At 50.1% G+C, this 21890-nt stretch overlaps 1 protein-coding gene across 1 annotated transcript in view; it reads left to right on the top strand.

Annotated features, from left to right (window-relative positions):
- The first annotated feature begins 982 nt into the window (after positions 1 to 982).
- LOC145394667 (cell adhesion molecule Dscam1-like) overlaps positions 983 to 21890 on the top strand; it is a 162718-nt gene continuing 141810 nt past the window's right edge. The window contains exon 1 of the mRNA XM_080268441.1: positions 983 to 1025. Coding sequence (XP_080124567.1) covers positions 983 to 1025 — 43 coding nt within the window. The remainder of the gene's footprint in view (positions 1026 to 21890) is intronic.

Raw genomic sequence — 21890 nt, 5'->3', positions numbered from 1 at the left:
CTCTCCTTCCTCTGCCAACCTCTGTCTTTTTCCTCATCCCTCTCTCCTTCCTTCCTCCTCTTCTCTCTTCCTCCCTCCTTTCCTCCCTCTGTATTCTCTCTCCTTGTCTCCTAACGTCTCCTACCTACCTCTCCTCTCCTCCCTACTTTCCTCCCTCCTCTTTCTTCCCTCCTTGCATCTTTTCCTTTTTTTCCCTCAACTCTCTCTCCCTCCTTTTCCCCTCCCCTCCCCCTCCCAGTCCTCTTTGTCTGTCGGTTCGTCTGTCTGTCTCTAATTATCTTGGTTCTCTGTTTTCTTTTCAAGTTTCTCTCTCTCTCTCTCTCTCTCTCTCTCTCTCTCTCTCTCTCTCTCTCCATCTTTCCATTTGTCCTCCTTCCTCCCCTCCTACTTCCCTCCTCTTATTTCCCCCTCCCTCCCTCCCTCTCCCTGTTCTTCCCAGTCTCTCCTTCTCCCTCCCTCTCTCTCCCCTCCCTTCTTCGTTCCTCCCTCCCTCCCTCCCTCTCCATCCTCTCTCCCTTCCTCCCTCCCTCCCTCTCCATCCTCCCTCCCTCCCTCCTTGCCAGCCTGATGTGTGGTTATGACATGCCTAACCAGTGTCTCTCTCTCCCCTCCCTACAGCCTCACCGCCACAACTACCACAATTACCACACCTCACTCCACCACAGTTACCACACCCCACAGCTACCACAGTTACCACACCTCACACCACCACAGCCAGCACCACACCTTACACCACTACACCTACTACTACCTTACAGCAACCACAACTACCAACATTTTCCGCCACAGGACCTACCACTATTCTGACAGCTACCATCACCAACATCTGGAATGACTTGAATACAACAGCTACCACCACCTAACACAACTACCACCGTCACACCCAGTTCTACCACAACTACCACCTTTGCAACCACACACCATCTACTTCCACCTCAACTACCGCTACCACAACTACCACAATCGAGACCACCACAGCAAGATGGGGGCGGCGGGCGTGTGGTATCTGCTTCTACTGTGGCTGGGTGAGTAGGACATGTGTTTGTGTACCTATTGCTGTATGTACCCAGCTCATTCATCAGCCTTCAATAGATGTGAGGAAAATATGTCGGGAAATGCTTCTTCTCGTCGGTTGCCCCTAACACCTCTTCCTAAGCGATTTGTTTTGTTTAGTACGCCTTGCCGTTCCCTTCTGTGTTACTCCTCATAATACCGTCATACTCTGCGTAAGTAACCTACAAAACTACGACACACAGGGAGCGCATACCTCCACCAATGCCGTTGTCATTAAAAACGATCCGGATCCGAATCCGTGGAGGATCCGCCCCAAAAATGTTATCAGTTGTTCCCTGACCCATGGCCCACTCTTCCACCAAATTTCATTGAATAAATCAGTAAGGAAGAGGTGTTAGGGAGTCCATCATCCTCGTTTCGGGGGATAGGGACGTTGGATGGGGATCAGGGAGGTTGGTATAATAACCATGCTGCATAAATCACCGCATGGCAGGTGTGAAGGGAAGAAGGTAATAAAGTGTAGTCCATTCACTGGATACCTGAACAATGCTGATACACTGCCCGTTGTCCTTCATGTATCCACTACCCCACCCCTTCTGTCACTGCTGTCATTCCTTCACTGCCTCACCCCTTCTGTCACTGCTGTCATTCCTTCACTGCCCCACCCCTTCTGTCACTGCTGTCATTCCTTCACTGCCCCACCCCTTCTGTCACTGCTGTCATTCCTTCACTGCCTCACCCCTTCTGTCACTGCTGTCATTCCTTCACTGCCTCACCCCTTCTGTCACTGCTGTCATTCCTTCACTGCCCCACCCCTTCTGTCACTGCTGTCATTCCTTCACTGCCTCACCCCTTCTGTCACTGCTGTCATTCCTTCACTTCCCCACCCCTTCTGTCACTGCTGTCATTCCTTCACTGCCTCACCCCTTCTGTCACTGCTGTCATTCCTTCACTGCCTCACCCCTTCTGTCACTGCTGTCATTCCTTCACTGCCTCACCCCTTCTGTCACTGCTGTCATTCCTTCACTGCCCCACCCCTTCTGTCACTGCTGTCATTCCTTCACTGCCTCACCCCTTCTGTCACTGCTGTCATTCCTTCACTGCCTCACCCCTTCTGTCACTGCTGTCATTCCTTCACTGCCTCACCCCTTCTGTCACTGCTGTCATTCCTTCACTGCCTCACCCTTTCTGTCACTGCTGTCATTCCTTCACTGCCCCACCCCTTCTGTCACTGCTGTCATTCCTTCACTGCCCCACCCCTTCTGTCACTGCTGTCATTCCTTCACTGCCTCACCCCTTCTGTCACTGCTGTCATTCCTTCACTGCCCCACCCCTTCTGTCACTGCTGTCATTCCTTCACTGCCTCACCCCTTCTGTCACTGCTGTCATTCCTTCACTGCCCCACCCCTTCTGTCACTGCTGTCATTCCTTCACTGCCCCACCCCTTCTGTCACTGCTGTCATTCCTTCACTGCCCCACCCCTTCTGTCACTGCTGTCATTCCTTCACTGCCTCACCCCTTCTGTCACTGCTGTCATTCCTTCACTGCCCCACCCCTTCTGTCACTGCTGTCATTCCTTCACTGCCCCACCCCTTCTGTCACTGCTGTCATTCCTTCACTGCCCCACCCCTTCTGTCACTGCTGTCATTCCTTCACTGCCTCACCCCTTCTGTCACTGCTGTCATTCCTTCACTGCCTCACCCCTTCTGTCACTGCTGTCATTCCTTCACTGCCTCACCCCTTCTGTCACTGCTGTCATTCCTTCACTGCCCCACCCCTTCTGTCACTGCTGTCATTCCTTCACTGCCTCACCCCTTCTGTCACTGCTGTCATTCCTTCACTGCCTCACCCCTTCTGTCACTGCTGTCATTCCTTCACTGCCTCACCCCTTCTGTCACTGCTGTCATTCCTTCACTGCCCCACCCCTTCTGTCACTGCTGTCATTCCTTCACTGCCTCACCCCTTCTGTCACTGCTGTCATTCCTTCACTGCCTCACCCCTTCTGTCACTGCTGTCATTCCTTCACTGCCCCACCCCTTCTGTCACTGCTGTCATTCCTTCACTGCCCCACCCCTTCTGTCACTGCTGTCATTCCTTCACTGCCTCACCCCTTCTCTCACTGCTGTCATTCCTTCACTGCCCCACCCCTTCTGTCACTGCTGTCATTCCTTCACTGCCCCACCCCTTCTGTCACTGCTGTCATTCCTTCACTGCCCCACCCCTTCTGTCACTGCTGTCATTCCTTCACTGCCCCACCCCTTCTGTCACTGCTGTCATTCCTTCACTGCCCCACCCCTTCTGTCACTGCTGTCATTCCTTCACTGCCCCACCCCTTCTGTCACTGCTGTCATTCCTTCACTGCCCCACCCCTTCTGTCACTGCTGTCATTCCTTCACTGCCCCACCCCTTCTGTCACTGCTGTCATTCCTTCACTGCCCCACCCCTTCTGTCACTGCTGTCATTCCTTCACTGCCCCACCCCTTCTGTCACTGCTGTCATTCCTTCACTGCCCCACCCCTTCTGTCACTGCTGTCATTCCTTCACTGCCCCACCCCTTCTGTCACTGCTGTCATTCCTTCACTGCCCCACCCCTTCTGTCACTGCTGTCATTCCTTCACTGCCCCACCCCTTCTGTCACTGCTGTCATTCCTTCACTGCCCCACCCCTTCTGTCACTGCTGTCATTCCTTCACTGCCCCACCCCTTCTGTCACTGCTGTCATTCCTTCACTGCCCCACCCCTTCTGTCACTGCTGTCATTCCTTCACTGCCCCACCCCTTCTGTCACTGCTGTCATTCCTTCACTGCCCCACCCCTTCTGTCACTGCTGTCATTCCTTCACTGCCCCACCCCTTCTGTCACTGCTGTCATTCCTTCACTGCCCCACCCCTTCTTTCACTGCTGTCATTTTTTTCCTTCACTGCCCCACCCCTTTGTCACTGCTGTCATTCCTTCACTGCTCACCCCTTTGTCACTGCTGTCATTTTTTTCCTTCACTGCCCCACCCCTTTGTCACTGCTGTCATTTTTTTCCTTCACTGCTCACCCCTTTGTCACTGCTGTCATTTTTTTCCTTCACTGCTCACCCCTTTGTCACTGCTGTCATTCATTCCTTCGCTGTCTCACTCCTTTTACTGCCCCATCCTTCCTTCCTGTTTTTTTTCTCTCTTCCTCATTTCTCCTCTTTCTTCCGTCCTCTTCTCCCCTTCCCCCCCTTTCCTTTCTTCCTCCCATCTTTCTCGTCTCTCTCCTTCCTCTTTACTCTTCCTTCCTCCTCTCTTCTTCCTCAATGCTCTCTCCTCTTCTTCCTTCTTCCCTACCTGTCCAGTCATGTTTCTGTCTCAGCTCATCCCTCTCCTCCTTCTTCCTCTTCACCTTCTCTCCCTCTTCTCTTCCCTCCTTCCTTGTTTCTGTTGCTCCCTCTCATCCTCCTTCATTTCCTCCCTCCCTCCTTCCCTCCACTTATCTGACCTCCTCTCGGACTCCCTCTCCTCCCTCCCTCCCTTTCTCCCTCTTGCTCACTCCCTCTCCCCGCATCTCCATCGCTCCCTCCTCTCCTCCCTCATTTTTCATCCCCCCCCCTCTCTCTCTCTCTCTCTCTCTTCCTCCACCATCCCCTTTCCTCTCCACTTTACTCCCACCTCGAGTGCTTCCTCCTCCACCTCTCCCTCTCGCTCTCTCTCCTTCCCTTCCTCCCCCCCCTCTCTCTCTCCCTCCTCCTCCACCCTCCCTACTTCTGTCTCTCCCTCCTTCAGATTCCTCCTGCATCAACATATTTACAGCCACTCAACTTCCTCTCTCTCTCTCTCTCTCTCTCCCTCCCTCCCTCCCTCCCTCCCTCCCTCCCTCTCTCTCTCTCTCTCTCTCTCTCTCTCTCTCTCTCTCCCTCCCTCCCTCCCTCTCTCTCTCTCTCTCTCTCTCTCTCTCTCTCATTTAATTATTTTTGTCCTTATATCCCTTTTCTTTCCCTCCCTCCTTCCCTCCTTTCCTCCCTCCCTCCCTCCCTCCCTCCCTCCCTCACTCCCTCCATTCCTCCCTTCTTTCCCTTTTCCATTTTTTCTCATTCAATCGCTGCCTCAGGAAATATTGAGAGGAAATAGGGAGGGAGGGTGGGAGGGAAGCAGGGAACGAGGGAGGGAGGTAGAGAACGAAGGAAGGAGGGAGGGGGAATGGAAGGAGAAAAAGGAGGGAGGGAGGGAGAGAGGGAGGAAAGAATTAGGGAGTGAGGGAAAGTGAACGAGGGAGGAGAGAGAGTGAAGGAAAGTGAAGAAGGGAGGGAATGAAGGAGAGAAATGTATTGGGCGAATGAGACGGAGAAGGAAAGGATGGAAAAGAGAGAGAGAGAGGGAGAGAGAGAGAGAGAGAGAGAAGTACTTGGAGAGAAGGATGGGAAAGGAGGAAGGAAGGACTGATGAGGAGGGAGGGAGGGAGGGAGGAAGGGGGGAGAGAAGGAGGGAGGGAGGGAGGGAGAGAAGGGAGGGACATCACTTGGCCTGTCTATAACAGATGGAAGCCTGTGTGTGTGTGTGTATGTGTATGTGTGTGTGTGTGTGTGTATGTGTGTGTGTGTGTGTGTCTGTGTGTGTGTGTGTGTGTGTGTGTGTGTGTGTGTGAGAGAGAGAGAGAGTGAAGGAAGTGTGAGAAGTAGAGGGAGGGAGGGAGAGAGGGAACTTGCAAGAGAGGCAATATTAAGTTTGGTGGGCAGGTACACTGTCCTCCTTCACTCCTTCATTCTCCTTTTTTCTTCCTTCACTTCTTTCCTTCACTCCTTTCACTCCTTCATTCTCCTTTTTTCTTCAGTTTTCTCTCACTCCCTCATTCTCTTTATTCCTCCTTCATTTCTTTCCTTCACTCCTTCATTCTCTATTCCTCCTTCATTTGTTTCCTTCACTCCTTCATTCTCTATTCCTCCTTCATTTGTTTCCTTCACTGCTTCATTCTCCTTTTTCCTTCACTTCTTTCTTTCACTCCTTCGTTCTTCTTTTTCCTTCACTTCTTTCCTTCACTCCTTCATTCTCCTTTTTCCTTCCTTCACTTCTTTCCTTCACGCCCTCATTCTCTTTGTACTTCCTTCATTCTCTTCCGTCACTCCCTCATTCCTTTCCATCCTACATTTTATCATTCCTTCTATCCTTCCTTCAGTTCCTCCATTCTATCCTTCCATCCTTCTTTCCTTCATGCTGTCATTCCTTCCTTCATTTCATATCTTTCTGTCCTTCCTTCCTTCCTTCTGATTCCTTTATTCCCTCATCTTATCCTTCCTTCCTTCCTTCATTTCATATCTTTCTGTCCTTCCTTCCTTCCTTCCTTCTCCCTTTCCTTCTTTGTCTCTTATTAACTTTTCATGTCTCATCCTTCCCGTTTATTCCCTCATTTTTTCCTTCCTCTGTTCCATATTCTCTCTCTCTCTCTCTCTCTCTCTCTCTCTCTCTCTCCCTCCCTCCCATCCTTCCTTTAATCTCTTTTCTCTCTCTCTCTTTTTAAATCCATTCCAATGCCTCTCTACCCCTCCCTTTCTTCCTCTTTTTTCTCTCTCTCCTCTTTTTCCTCCCTCCCACTCACAACTTTCCCCGCATCCAGCTCACTCTCTCTCTCTCTCTCTCTCTCTCTCTCTCGCTAAGTAGAATTTGATAAACAATAAAGGTATCTTAAATCCACTCACGCGACAGGAGAGAGAGAGAGAGAGAGAGAGAGAGAGAGAGAGAGAGAGAGAGAGAGAGGAATTTGAGTTGGAGGAAAGGAGTTATTGGAGAGATGGAGAGAATTTGATGGGAAAAGATGACGTTATTGAAGGAGGGAGGGGAGAGAGAGAGAGAGAGAGAGAGAGAGAGAGCATTTCCTTGGCTAGAAGAGGAAATGAGAAGGAAATATATAGGAGCGAGGGGGAGGGAGGAAGGAAGCGTGGGTTGGAGAGAGAGAGAGAGAGAGAGATAATGGAGTGAGAGTGGAGAGAAGAAAGGGAGGGAGGGAAGGTAAGCTCTCCACCACAAAGTTTTAATGATCCCTCACTACCACTACTACCACCATCGCTACCAACATTACCACTACTGCCACCATCGCTACCAACATTACCACTACTACCACCATCGCTACCAACATTACCACTACTACCACCATCGCTACCAACATTACCACTACTACCACCATCGCTACCAACATTACCACTACTACCACCATCGCTACCAACATTGCCACTACTACCACCATCGCTACCAACATTACCACCATCGCTACCAACATTACCACTACTACCACCATCGCTACCAACATTACCACTACTACCACCATCGCTACCAACATTACCACTACTACTGCCATTGCTACTAACATTACCACCATCACTACCAACATTACCACTACTACCACCATCGCTACCAACATTACCACTACTACCACCATCGCTACCAACATTGCCACTACTACCACCATCGCTACCAACATTACCACTACTACCACCATGGCTACCAACATTACCACTACTACCACCATCGCTACCAACATTACCACTACTACTGCCATTGGTACTAACATTACCACCATCACTACCAACATTACCACTACTACCACCATCGCTACCAACATTACCACTACTACCACCATCGCTACCAACATTGCCACTACAACCACCATCGCTAGCAAATTACCACTACTACCACCATGGCTACCAATACCACCATTACTACTACTACCACCATGGCTACCAACATTACCACTACTACCACCATCGCTACCAACATTACCACTACTACTGCCATTGGTACTAACATTACCACCATCACTACCAACATTACCACTACTACCACCATCGCTACCAACATTACCACTACTACCACCATCGCTACCAACATTGCCACTACAACCACCATCGCTAGCAAATTACCACTACTACCACCATGGCTACCAACATTACCACTACTACCACCATCGCTACCAACATTACCACTACTACCACCATTGCTACCAACATTACCACTACTACCACCATCGCTACCAACATTACCACTACTACCACCATCGCTACCAACATTACCACTACTACCACCATTACTACTACTACCACCATCGCTACTAACATTACCACTACTACCACCATCGCTACCAACATTACCACTACTACCAACATTACTACTACTACCACCACCATCGCTACTAACATTACCACTACTACCACCATCGCTACCAACATTACCACCATCGCTACCAACATTACCACCATCGCTACCAACACTACCACCATCGCTACCACAACTACCACCGTCGCTGCCACAACTACCACCATCGCTACCAACATTACCACCATCGCTACCACAACTACCACCATCGCTACCACAACTACCACCATCGCTACCACCCAAGTTTTTAATTAACAGCAGATTGTTGTTGTGATCTACGTTTCTCTCTCTCTCTCTCTCTCTTCAATAATATGTTGTTGTCTGTGGAAGCGTTATGAAGGGGAATGGACGGCAGAGAGAGGTACAGATAGAGGGAGATTAAAGATAGAGATAGACAGATAGAAATACGTAGATATAGAATGAGAGAGAGAGATAGATAGATAGATAGATAGATAGAGAGAGAGAGAGAGAGAGAGAGGGAGAGAGATTAAAGTTAGAGATAGAGGGATAGATAGATGGATTGAGATTACTAGATATAGAATGAGAGAGAAGAGAGAGAGACAGACAGACAGTGGGGTAGATAGATGGATAGATAGAGATAACTAGACATAGAATGTGTGTGTGAGAGAGAGATAGATAGAGAGAGAGATTAGAGAAATACCCAGCAGACTCAGTCCTTCACTCGTTGCCTCTAAAAAATGACCAGATCGGCAGGAAAAAGTAGGAAGGAGTGAAAGTTGACAAATTGGGGTATTGAGGGAAGGGAAAAGTTGATCCGCTCTGCCTGAAGTCTGAAGGCATGATACACGGAGCAGCTCTCTCTCTCTCTCTCTCTCTCTCTCTCTCTCTCTCTACTGCCTCCTTCCTTCTTTTCCTTCCCTCCTTCCTCTTTTTCCTTCTCTCCCTCCTTCCCTTTTGTCATTCTCTCTCTCTCTCTCTCTCTCTCTCTCTCAGTTCATCTTTACATTACTATATCTTCTTTCCTTTCCTCCATCCTTTCTTTCTTTTCTCCTTACTTTCTTTCCACTCGCCCCATTCTCCTTTCCTCCCTCTTTCATTTCCTTCCCTCCTTCCTTCCTTTTTGTCATTTTCTCAGCTCCCTCCCTTCCCTTTGTATATCCCTTCTTCTCTGTCTCCCCACCCCCTTCCTTCCTTTCCTTCCCTTCCCTTCCTTCCTGCCATCCCTCTTTCCTTCCATTCCTTCCTGCCTTCCCTCTTTCCCTCCATTCCTTCCTTTCTTTCTTGCCTTCCCTTCCTTCCTTCCTTTCCTTCCCTTCCCTTCCCTTCCCTTCCCTTCCCTTCCCTTCCTTCCTGCCATCCCTCTTTCCTTCCTTTCCTTCCCATCCTTCCTGCCTTCCCTCTTTCCTTGCTTTCTTTCCTTCCCTTCCTTCCTCCCTTCCCTTTTTCCTTTCTTCTTTCCTCTCTTCTCGTCTTATTCACCCTCCTTACCCTTCCCATCCTTCCTCCCTACCTGCCTCCCCCCTCTCTCTTCCCTCCCTATCTCCCTCATTTTCCTCCCTCCTTCCCTTCTTGTACCTCCCTTCCTCCCCCCCTCCCTGGCTATCCTTCTCCCTGGGATTAGTGGTTATGTTGATGGTGTTGAATTTCTTCTGTTATCTTGAGTACTCATCCTTCACCTCCCTCCCTTCTCTCCCTGCCTCCCTTTCTCCCTCCACCACCTCCCTTCGCCCTTTCCTCCCTGCTTCTCTTTTCTCCCTCTGTACATGCTTCCATTCCTCCCACCATCCTTCCCTCCCTCTCTGTCTTTCTCACCCTTCCTCCCTCCCTCCCTACATCCCAGATTCATCTCCATTCTCCCTAAATCTCTCCCTGCCTCTCTAACTTTTATCTCTCTCCATCCTGGCCCCTCTCTCTCTCTCTCTCTCTCTCTCTCTCTCTCTCTCTCTCTCTCTCATCACGTCCTCATATATCGCTTTCTATCTCCTTATCTGTATCTATTTATCTATCTATCTATCCATCTATCTTCTCCCTACCTCCTTGCTGTTTTCATCTCCATTCCTCCTAAACTCCCCTGTCTTATCTAGCCTCACTCTTTTCTGACCTCTCTCTCTCTCTCTCTCTCTCTCTCTCTCTCTCTCTCTCCCCCTCCCTCCCTCCCTCCATCTCAGCCTCCTTCGCTGTCTCTTTCCTTCTTTCCCTCCCTTTCTCCTCGCCCTTCCCCCCTCTCTCCTCTTCCTTCTTTCCCTCCCTCCCGCCTACTTCTCCCCTCCTCCCTTTCCGTACCTCCCTCCCTCCCTCCCTGCTTCTTTCCTCTGTCCCTCTCTGTTTCCCTCCCTCCTCCCTCTCCTGTGTCCCTCTTTTCCCTCCCTCCCTTCCTTCCTCCCTCCCTCCCTCCCTCCCTCCCTCCCTCCCTCCCTCCCTTCCTTCCTTCCTCCCTCCCTCCCTCCCTCCCTCCCTCCCTCCCTCCCTCCCTCCCTCCCTGATAATTGGAAATCTTGAAAGTGTGTCTTGGTAACTTTTTTTTTCACTAATCTCAAACGTGGCCATTATGGGGGAGGGAGGGAGGGAGAAAGGAAGGAAGGGAGGGAGAAAAGAAGGGAGGGAGGGAGGGAGAAAGGAAGGAAGGGAGGGAGAGAGAAAGGAAGGGAGGGAGGGAGGGAGGAAGGAAGGAAGGAAGGAAAGGAGGGAGGGAGGAAAGAAGGAAGGGAAGGAGGGAGGGAGGGATGAGATAAAAGGTAGAGGGAATATTGGGAGGTAGGGAGGGGGGGAGAGGAAAGTGGAAGGGAGGAAGGGAAGGAAGGATGAGACGTAGAGGGAAAATTGGGAGTTGGGGAAGGAGGGAGAGAGGGAAAGGAAAGTGGAAGGGAGGGAGAGAAGGAAAGGTAAGATGTAGAGGGAGAATTTGGCGATGGGAAAGGAGGGAGGGAGGGAGGAGGGAAGGAAGGGTGAGGAGGGAAGGGGAGATGAGACGTAGAGGGAGAATTAGGTGATGGGGAAGGAGGGAGGAGGGAGGGAAGGGTGGGGTGGGAGGGAGAAATGAAGATTGAAGTGAAAGAATGAATGAGGAGTGGATGGAGAGAGAGAGAGAGAGGAGGGAGGTAGAGACAAGGGGGGGTAGGGTGAGGGTGATTTGCGTAGGCGATGAGGTAGCAGTAATTGAATACAGGGAGAGAGAGAGAGAGAGAGAGAGAGGGGGAGAGAGAGAGAGAGAGAGAGAGAGAGAGAGAGAGAGAGAGAAGTAGGTTGGGAGGAAAATGTGCAATTATCCCATCCTTACTTCCCTCTTAATTTCCTCTCTCCCTCTCTCTCTCTTTCTCTCTCTCACTTAGCTTCGGAATCCCTCACCTCCCCCCCCTTTCCTCCCTCACCTCCCCCCCTTTCCTTCCTTCCCTCCTTTAGCCTTTAATCTTCACAATCTCTCTCTCTCTCTCTCTCTCTCTCTCTAAGTCCATGTCAAACGCTGTAAGTAGAAGGAAACTTTGGTGTGTGTGTGTGTGTGTGTGTGTGTGTGTGTGTGTGGTCAGGTCAGAATCCTGTCTTGTATATTTAATGATAGTCTGCACACACACACACACACACACACACACACACACACACACACACACACACACACACACACCAAATGCCATCTTCATACACACACGTACACATACATACGCGCACACTTACATCCTAGACACACACACACACACAAATGATGTCCTCTTTCTCTACACACACACACACACACACACCAAATGCCATCTTCATACACACATGTACACATATATACGCGCACACTTACATCCTACACACACACACAAATGATGTCCTCTTTCTCTACACACACACACACGCACGCACACACACACACACACACACACACACACACACACACACACACACACACACACACACACACACACACACACACACACACACACACACACACACACACACACAATCCGCTTTTAATGGCCAATAGGAAAGCCGTATATTTTTTTTATTTTTTCCTTCCAGCGTTCTTGAATCCGACAGTAGGGGAGGGGAGGGAGGGAGGGAGGAATGAGGAGGGGAGGGGAAGGGAGGGATGGGGAGGGAAGGGAAAGATTGGGAGAGGAGAGAGGGAGAAAGGAATGGGGAGGGGAGGGGAAGGGAGGGGAAAGATAGGGAGAGGAGAGAGGGAGAAAGGAATGGGGAGGGGAGGGGAAGGGAGGGGAAAGATAGGGAGAGGAGAGAGGGATGAAGGAATGAGGAGAGGAGAGGAATGGGAAGGGAGGGGAAAAATAGGGAAAGGAGAAAGGAGGGGAAGGGGAGGAAAAGGGAGAGAGAGGAGGTGGGGAGGGGAAGGGAGAAGTTGGAGGGAGAGGAGATGGGAGGAGAATGGAGAGAGAGGAGATGGGGAGGGGAGAAGGGGGAGAGAGAGGAGAGCATAGGGGAAGGGAGGAATGAGGAGGGATAGGGAAGGGGAGGAAGAGGGATGGGAAGGGAGGGAGGGAAGGGGGAGAGGAGAAAGGAGGGGAGGGGGAAGGGAGGAGAGAGAAAGGGAGTGTAAAGAACCTAGTGATAATGGGAGGAGAGAGAGAGAGAGACTAGAGCAAGAGCGACACAGGAAAAAGAAAATAAGCGGATAAGAAAAGAAAAGAAAGAGGAAGGGAAAAACGGAGAGAGAGAGAGAGAGAGAAGTCAAAGAACGATGGAAGGAAAAAGTCAGAGAGAGAGAGAGAGAGGGGATGTATATGTGTGTGTGTGTGTGTGTGTGTGTGTGTGTGTGTGTGTGTGTGTGTGTGTGTGCGTGTGTGTGTGTGTGTGTGCAGTGGTTTTCTTGGGGTTTAATATTTTGTGGTCACGTTGCTAATGGGAGGTAGGGTTAGTCTCTCTCTCTCTCTCTCTCTCTCTCATATTTCCTACACCTTATCCTCCCGTCATCGTCATCCTTGAATATATATCCTCCTCCTCCTCCTCTTCCTCCTCCTCCTCCTCTGCTCGTCATCAATTATTAAGTACTAGTGAATCAACCTCCTTCATTTTTAATTCTCTCTCTCTCTGTCTCTCTCTCTCTCTCCCTTCCTCCCTCTTTAGCACTTTTCCGCTCCCTCCCCTCCCTTCCTTTTAACTCCCTCCCTCCATTTCCTCTCTGGCAAACAGTTTTATATTTGTCTTTCTCCCTCCCCCCTCCCCACCCCTCCCTTCTCCTCTCTCTCCTCCCCCTCCTCCCCCTCCCCCCCTCCCTCCCTCTCTTAGTTCTTTCTCCTTCCTCCTCCCACTCCTCTCTCCTCTCTCTGTAGTTATATTTCTCTCTCTCTTTTTCTCTTTCCATCTTCCTGTCTGTCTGTCTCAATATCCATCTGCCTTTCTGTCTGTCTGTCTGTCTGTCAGTTCTCTCCTTTATTCCTCTCTCTCTCTCTCTCTCTCTCTCTCTCCCTCCCTCCCCTCTTTTTCCTCCATCCTTCTCCTTTTCCTCTCCTTCATCCACTTTCTTCCAGCCTTCTTACTTTCTTTCCTTTTTCTTCTTTCCTCCCTTCTTAAATTTTCTCTACTTTCCTTTCCCCTCCCCCTCCCTCCGCTCTTCTCTCTCTCCCCTCTCCCTTCCTCCCTCTCCCCGTCTTTCCTTCTCCCCCTCCCTCCCCCCATCTCACTCCTTCCTCCTCCTATTTCCTGGAATTGCCTCCTTCTCTCTATGCCTACCTCCTTTCCCCCTCCATACCTCCCTCCTTTCCTCCCTCCCTCCCTCTCCCCTCCTACATTACCTCCCTGTCCCTCCATCCCTCCCTTCTCCTCCTTTCCATTCCTCCTTCCACTCTCCCACTTACCCCTCTTCCCTTCCTCCCTTCCTTCAAATCATTTCCCCACCCTCCCTTCTCCTCCCTTTTCTCCCTCTCCCTCCCTGTCTCCCTCCTTTTCTCCCTCTCCCTCCCTGTCTCCCTCCTTTCCTCCCCCTTTTACTCCCCCTCTCTTCCTTTCTTCCTCCCTTCTTCCCTTCCTTCCTTCCTCCTGGCCTCCCTTCCATCATCCATCCTTCTAATATTCCTTACCTCCTTTCCTTCCCACCTCTCCTCTTTTCCTCCCTCTCCCTCCCTTTTTCATCCACACATGCTCCGTCTTTTCTTCCTCCCCCTCTCCAACCCCTCCATTCCTACCTTCCTTTCCTTTTTCTCCCCCTCCCCCTCCCTCCCCCTCAAGTTTCTCCCTACCTTCTCTCCTCCTCCATTCCTCCCTCCCTCTCTTCCTCCTTCACCCCTCCCTCCCCTCTCCCCTCCCTTTCCCTCCCCTCCCCTCCCCTCCCCTCCCCTCCCCTCCCCTCCCCTCCTTCCACCTTAATTCTCTCTCTCCATTCCTTCCATCTCTTCCTCCGTCCTCCCTCCCCTTCCCTCCCCTCCCTTCCACCTTAATTCTCTCTCTCCATTCCCTCCATCTCTTCCTCCTCCCTCCCCTCCCTCCACCTTAATTCCCTCTCTCTCTATCCTCTTTCTCTCCCCCTCCCCCTCCCTCCCCCCCTCTCTTTCCTCCTTTGACTCAGCGTTCAGTTAAGTGTGTACTCAAGAAACCACTACCTCTCTCTCTCTCTCTCTCTCTCTCTCTCTCTCTCTCTCATTGCCTCTTACCTTCCTACTTTCCTCCCTGACTAACTTTTAACTTCCTCTCTCTCTCTCTCTCTCTCTCTCTCTCTCTCTCTCTCTCTCTCTCATTGCCTTTTACCTCCCTGCTTTACTTCGACATTAACTTTTAACTTCCTCTTTTCTCCTCCCTCCCCTCTCTCTCTCTCTCTCTCTCTCTCTCTCTCTCTCTCGGGAATGTAATAGTGAGGTTGTTGTTCCAGTCTATAAATATTTTACGCTTCGATTGTGGTAGTTGTGGTGATTGTGGTTGTGGTAATTGTGGTAGTGATGATAGTTTACCTTATGATTGTATATATCTCCTCATTGATATGTATATTTTCTGTGTTTCTGCATATTCTTCTCTCTCTCTCTCTCTCTCTCTCTCACACACACACACACACACACACACACACACACACACACACACACGCACGATTGAGACAGGTAGATAGGCAGGTCAATAGAGTTGAAAATAGTCCCAGTTACGCAGGCCACACAGACCTTGAGGTACCGGGGTAGTAGTGAAATTTGGCAAGCGAGGTGCGTAGATTTTTATTATTATTATTTTCCCTCCTGCTTTAAGAGAGTGTGTGTGTGTGTGTGAGAGAGAGAGAGAGAGAGAGAGAGAGAGAGAGAGAGAGAGACAGACAGACAGACAGACAGAAGGGAAGGAACAGGAGAGGTCAGAAGGAGAGAGAAAGAGGGAGTGGATGAGAGAGAAGGAGAGGGAGGGATTGGAGAAGAAAGAGAGGGAGGGAGTAGAGGAGAAAGAAAGAGGGAGGCAGTGGAAGAGAGAGAAAGAGGAGGAGTGGAGGAGAAAGAAAGAGAGGGAGGGAGTGGAAGAGAGAGAAAGAGAGGGAGGGAGGGAGTGGAAGAGAGAGAAAGAGAGGGAGGGAGGGGGGAAGAGAGGAAGGAAAGAAATAGGAAAATGTATTGAAAGAAAGGAAGAATGTAGATTAAGAAGCGAAAGAGAGAATGGATGAAAGAAAGGAAAAGAAGAGAGAGAGAGGAAGGAAGAGGGGAGAGAGAGGGAGGGGGGGGATGATGATAGAGGAGAGAGAAGGGGGGGAGGGAGGGGAGGGTGATGAGAAACGCGAAGAAAAGTTTTGAGTACAGCTGTAGTGTTGGGAGAGAGAGAGAGAGAGAGAGAGAGAGAGAGAGAGAGAGAAAGAGAGAGAGAGAGAGGAAAGAAATAAGAAAGTAGAGAAAAGAGGAAATAACATAGATAGTAGGACAGGAGGAAAGGGACAAATGAGGAGGGGAGTAAATGAGAGGGGGAGGGGAGGAAAGAGGGAGGGAGGGAGGGAGGGAAGGAGAGAGGAGGGAGGGAGGGAGGAGAAGGATTTAGGGAGGAAGCGTATGGAGGCACTTTGGGAAGGGGAGAGAGAAAATATGGAGCAAGTTTAAGGAGGGCTGAATTTACGAGAGAGAGAGAGAGAGAGAGAGAGAGAGAGAGAGAGGAAGTAGGAGGGAGGGAAAGAAGGAAAAGAAAGGGTGAGGAAATGGAGGCAAAAGAACTGAATAAAGCAGGAGAGAAAGAGAGAGAGAGAGAGAGAGCCAACAGTTCAAATATCTTGTTTCTTATATTTCTATGAAGGATTACAGGGTGAAGGATGGGACTGGGAGACACGATTGATGGAGTATATGAAAGGAATTAAGGAGAAGCGTATCTGTCTATCTGTCTATCTATCTGTCTAACTACCTACCTATCTATCTATCTATCTGTACTGAGAGAGAGAGAGAGAGAGAGATGGGTCAGAGCCGAGGGAGTGAGTTGGCCAGTTTGCCCGTGTTCTGCCCGGCCAACATATAACACGCCATCGCCTCAGGGAGTAAGTCTCTCTCTCTCTCTCTCTCTCTCTCTCTCTCTCTCAAACCGAAGTAAACACTCCCAGCCTCTTACATTCACTCAAAGCTTCCGACCGACTCGTCCGATTTTAACCGAACTTGGTGGGAGGGTTGAGGGTCAGCCGATGAGGAACCCTGTCTATTTTTAGGATAGTAGGTCAAGGTCAAAGTTCAGTCCCTGCCGTGAGAATAGTTCCGGGTATTAATGAAGCCCTTTTTTATCTCTTGTAAGAATTGGTGAAAGGGTTATGAGACAGCCCATGACCAAGCGTATTTTATTTATTGATTTATTTTTTATTAATTTATTTTTCAGTATAGGTGAAAGGTCAGGGTCAAAAGGCAAGGTCAGATGCTTCAGAAATTTGCGTGTGGTCGACGTGGTTTGTTGTGATCTCAAATTTTCCCCCTGTTTTCAGTGTTGTTATAGCGGGTTCTGGCCTTGGGTTCCTTCTTCCCTGCTTAACAAAAAAATAAAATGTATAGAAAAAGGGGACGTAGCCAGGATTTTCAGGGGGTGAAATTTTGATTGTCTAAAAAAAGAAAATGTATATACTACGAATTATCTAAAAAAAATAATAATAATAATACCTGAATGAATAGATAAAAATATAAGTAAAATAATACATTGTTATCCATTTAAATTTATGATAGATAGAAGGGGGAGGCTTGTCGGTCCCCCCCCCCCCGCTCCTTCGCACTGCAGCACGCGCGGGTGTAATGATGATGAGAAAGAGAGAGGGGGTGTTGATGATAGGAGGGAGGGAGGGAGAGAAAATGAATTGTGTAAGGAGAGTGAGGTGTTAGAGAGAGAGAGAGAGAGAGAGAGAGAGAGAGAGAGAGAGAGAGAGAGAGAGAGAGAGAGCATCAATAATTCCTCAGCTAACCCGGAGCCTCCCTAAAGACTTCATCATATCACCTACCATTATCTCTCTCTCTCCCTCTCTCTCTCTCTCTCTCTCTCTCTCTCTCTCTCTCTCTCTCTCTCTCTCTCTTTTCCACATCCCTTCTTTTATTCATCCAGATTTTCTTCCTCCATTCCTCGCCAGGTCCGTCTAACTCCCTTTTTCTCTCCCCCTCCTCCTCCTCCCTCCATTCTTCCTCCTATCCCTCCACCCACTAATTTCCTTCTTCTCCCTTCCTCCCTCCTTCCCTCCCTTCCTCCCTCTCTCTCTCCCCTCCTCCCTCCCTCCCTCCCTCCAGTCCACCTGTGTATTATTTAATGAACTAACTGGACTTAAAAGACGATGGTTTTTATGGAGGGAGGGAGGGAGGATAGAAGAGGGAGGGAGGGAAGGAGGTGTAGGGATGGAGGAATTAATGGTGAGAGAGAGAGAGAGAGAGAGAGAGGGAGGGAGGGAGAGAGTCAAAGTAAACAGAGGGACGGAAGACTTACCCTCTCCATCCCTCCCTCCCTCCTCCCTTCTCTCCCTGACTCCCCAGTTCCTCCTCCTCTCCCTGACTCCCCAGTTCCTTCTCCTCTCCCTGACTCCCCAGTTCCTCCTCCTCTCCCTGACTCCCCAGTTCCTCCTCCTCTCCCTGACTCCCCAGTTCCTCCTCCTCTCCCTGACTCCCCAGTTCCTCCTTCTCTCCCTCATTCCCCAGTTCCTTCTTCCCTCATTCCTTAGTTCCTTCCTCACTCCCCAATTCCTTCTCTCCCTCACTCCCCAGTTCCTTCTTCTCTCCCTCACTCCCCAGTTCCTCCTTCTCTCCTTCACTCCCCAGTTTCTTCTCTCCCTCACTCCCCAGTTTCTTCTCTCCCACACTCCCCAGTTCCTCCTTCTCTCCCTCACTCCCCAGTTTCTTCTCTCCCTCACTCCCCAGTTCCTCCTTCTCTCCTTCACTCCCCAGTTTCTTCTCTCCCTCACTCCCCAGTTCCTTATCTTCCTCACTCCCCAGTTCCTCCTTCTCTCCCACACTCCCCAGTTCCTCCTTCTCTCCCTCACTCCCCAGTTCCTTCTCTCCTTCACTCCCCAGTTCCTTCCCTCCCTCACTCCCCAGTTCCTTCCCTCCCTCACTCCCCAGTTTCTTCCCTCCCTCCCTCCTTCCTTCTCTCCTCACTCCCCTATTCCTTCTTTTCTTCTTCACTCCGCAGTTCCTTCCCTCCCTCCCTCCTTCCTTCTCTCCTCACTCCCCAATTCCTTCTCTCCCTCCCTCCCCAGTTCCCTTCCTCCCTCCCTCCCTCGTAACTCAAGTATTTTCACCTCTCACATCCTCCCAGTGTTCTTCATCAACTGATCGTCTTTTGTTTCAGACGCTGTGAGCCCAGGGAGAGAGATTATTTCCTTGCTCTCTCTCTCTCTCTCTCTCTCTCTCTCTCTTTTATTTTTGGTACACTTGTAATCCTCTTCATTTTCTCTACCTCCCTCCCTCTCTCCTTCCTCCTCTCTCCCTCTTCTGTCTCTATCCCTCCCTCCCTCTATCTTCCTCTCAGCATCTTTCCTCCATTCCTGTCTTTTTTCCCTCCAATGACCCATTTTTATCATTTAATTTCCTACTTATTCCCCGCATATTTCACCCCGACGCAAAATGTAAACAAAAGGTGACGTCATTAACCCGGCTAGCCAATCAGCGCGCGGGGATTTAAAGGCTCATTACGTCATCACACCTCTCGGCCAGTCAACACGCAGGAGCCAGAGGAACTATTACGTCATTATTACGTCATCACTCTTCCCAGCCAATCGGAACGCGTGACCCCAAGGCGCCTGGACCAATCAGGAGGCGAGTGGCGTCCCGGGGCGGCCTGTCATTGGCTGAAAAGGGGCAGCGGTGTTTTATCGGCTGCTGAGAATTGTTGGTCTTCTCTCTCTCTCTCTCTCTCTCTCTCTCTCTCCTTCCCTTCCACCTTCCATCTGTCTCCCTCACTTCTTCCCTCCCTCCCTCCATCAGTCTCTTCTCTCCCTCCCTCCCTCCCTCCCTCTCTCCATCCGTCTCTCTCTCTCCAAATATTTCTTTCCATCTGTATCCATCTTAGTGTCTCAGTATTTCTTGCTGGACTCTCTCTCTCTCTCTCTCTCTCTCTCTCTCTCTCTCTCTCTCTCTCTCTCTCTCTCTCTCTCTCTCATAATCTTCAGGTTCGATCTTTCCTATCATTCATAACTCAGTTTTCCTCACCTTTAATCCAATAGGGAGAGAGAGAAAGAGAGAGAGAGAGAGAGACGGGCTTAATGAAGGAGAGATAGGCCAGGTTGAAGAGGGAATAATGGAGAAAGAGGGAGTAAATGAGAGGAGAGAAGGAAGGAAGGAAGAATGAGAGAGAGAGAGAGAAAGAGAGAGGTGAAATAGGAAAGGGAGGTAAGAAGGAAATGAAGGATAGAGGGAGAGAAAAATGGACGAATATTGAGGGAGGGAAATGAAATCCAGAAGGAAAGAGAGAGAGAGAGAGAGAGAGAGAATTGGAGGAATAATGTGTCGGAGGAGTCGAGATAAGGGAGGGAGGAGAAGTAATTAAGGGAGAGTAAGATGGAGGGACGGAATGGTGAGAGGGAGAAATTGAGAGGAAGATGAAGGGATGAGGGAGGAGAAGGAAGGAGAGAATAAGTGGAGAAGATGAGTGATGGAAGGGAGGAAGGAAGGGAGGGAGAGATAGAGAAGGGAGAGACATGAGAGAGGGAGGGAGAGGAAAGGGGGGGAGGGATGAGGAGGAGGTAGAAAGGAAAGAAGAGGGAGGTAAGGAAGAGTGAGGGAGGGAAGGGGAGATGAAGGAATAGGAGAGGAGGGAGGAAGGAAGGGAAGCAGAGGAGAGGAGGGAGGAAGAAAGGGAAGCAGAGGGGGAAGGTGGGAATGGAGAGAAAGAGGGAGGAGAGGGAGACTTGAGAGGGGGAAGGGATGGAGAGGAAAAAGGGAGAAGTGGAAGTTGGGGAGGAGAAGAGGGAGAAGAAAATTGTCAGAGAGAGAGAGGGGGGGGGGTAGGTAGGCAGTTCTCACCCCCCAGTCACTGATGTTTTAACCTGGGTGAACTGACGAGGCCTTGATAAACCCCCACTGGACTGAGGATGGCGGGGCAGGCAGGGGTAGGCAGAGGAAGATAGGCAGGCAGTGGGTAGGCAGGGGAGGATAGCAGGCAGGCAGTGGGTAGACAGAGGAAGATAGGCAGGCAGGTAAGCAGAGGAGGATAGGCAGGCAGGCAGGAAGTGGGTAGGCAGAGGAGGATAGACAGGCAGGCAGGCAAGGGGAAGGTAGATAGGTAGACATGGGGAAATATAATTAGGCAAGGCAGGACGTAGATAGGCAGGCACAGCGGAAGATAGGTAGGCAGGCGCGGAGGAAGGGAGGGGGAGAGGTAGGCAGATATGCAGACACAGGAACATAATTAGACAGGAGGGAGGCACATGGGTAGGCACGGAGAAAGATAGCCAGGCAGGTGGGGAGGCAGAGAAGACAGCGTGCAGGGAGGCAGACAGACAGAGAGGCAGATAGGCAGAGACGAATATAAACAGGCAGGAAGGGGACTAGGGAGTTTGGTAGGCAGGGATGAGGAGAGAGAGGCAGAGAAGGGGCTAGGGAGGGAAGGAGAGAGGGAGAAAGATAAGGGAGGGGATGAGGGAGAGAGGGAGAAAGATGAGGGAGGGGATGAGGGAGAGAAAGACAGAATGGGGAGATATAATTTTCCATAATGATGTTTCCATCTACGTGTGAGTAGATGAAGGCCCTGGTCAATTTTTATATCTACCTGTCTATCTATCTATCTGTCTATCTATCTATTGCCAGACGCCTTGATTCCGTAAGGGGTGGCCGCAAACAAAGCGCCTCCATATCGCCCTGTCCCCAACCATTTCACTGCCCTCCCCCCAGCTCACACCCTCTCCTTCTCATACACGTCCACTCTTTTATATACCTAATGATATTCTGATGTGCATATAAAGAGAGCACACACACACACACACACACACACACACACACACACACACACACACACACACACACACACACACACACACACACACTCAAAAATGCTAGTTGTCTCGTGGCGTGGGAATTACATGCAGCGGTAAGTGGTGGTTGTCGTGAAAGGGGTCAATTTGGGGCAGATTTAGGTCACCTCTTGTTGAAAATGGTGACCTTCTCTTTCTCTGACCATTAGCCGTTTTGTTTTGTTTTTAATCAGTATTTTAGGCTCGTGTGTGTGTGTGTGTGTGTGTGTGTGTGTGTGTGTGTGTGTGTGTGTGTGTGTGTGTGTGTGTGTGTGTGGTTTGTTTTGGTTTATTTATATTATACACTTGTACATACACACATTCCTCTCTCTCTCTCTCTCTCTCTCTCTCAGAAATGAAGAGGTGATGATTGATAATGCTTGGAGGGAAAGAAGCAATGAAGGCAGTATGTTTCCCTCCCAAAGTCGAGAGAGAGAGAGAGAGAGAGAGAGAGAGAGAGAGAGAGAGAG

This window comes from Coenobita brevimanus, chromosome 28 (assembly GCF_032717465.1).
Source record: "Coenobita brevimanus isolate Jiangsu-jjx chromosome 28, ASM3271746v2, whole genome shotgun sequence".
Lineage (NCBI taxonomy): Eukaryota > Metazoa > Arthropoda > Malacostraca > Decapoda > Coenobitidae > Coenobita > Coenobita brevimanus.
The sequence above is the reverse complement of the archived record's forward strand: the minus strand, read 5'-3'. Positions and strand labels throughout refer to the sequence as shown.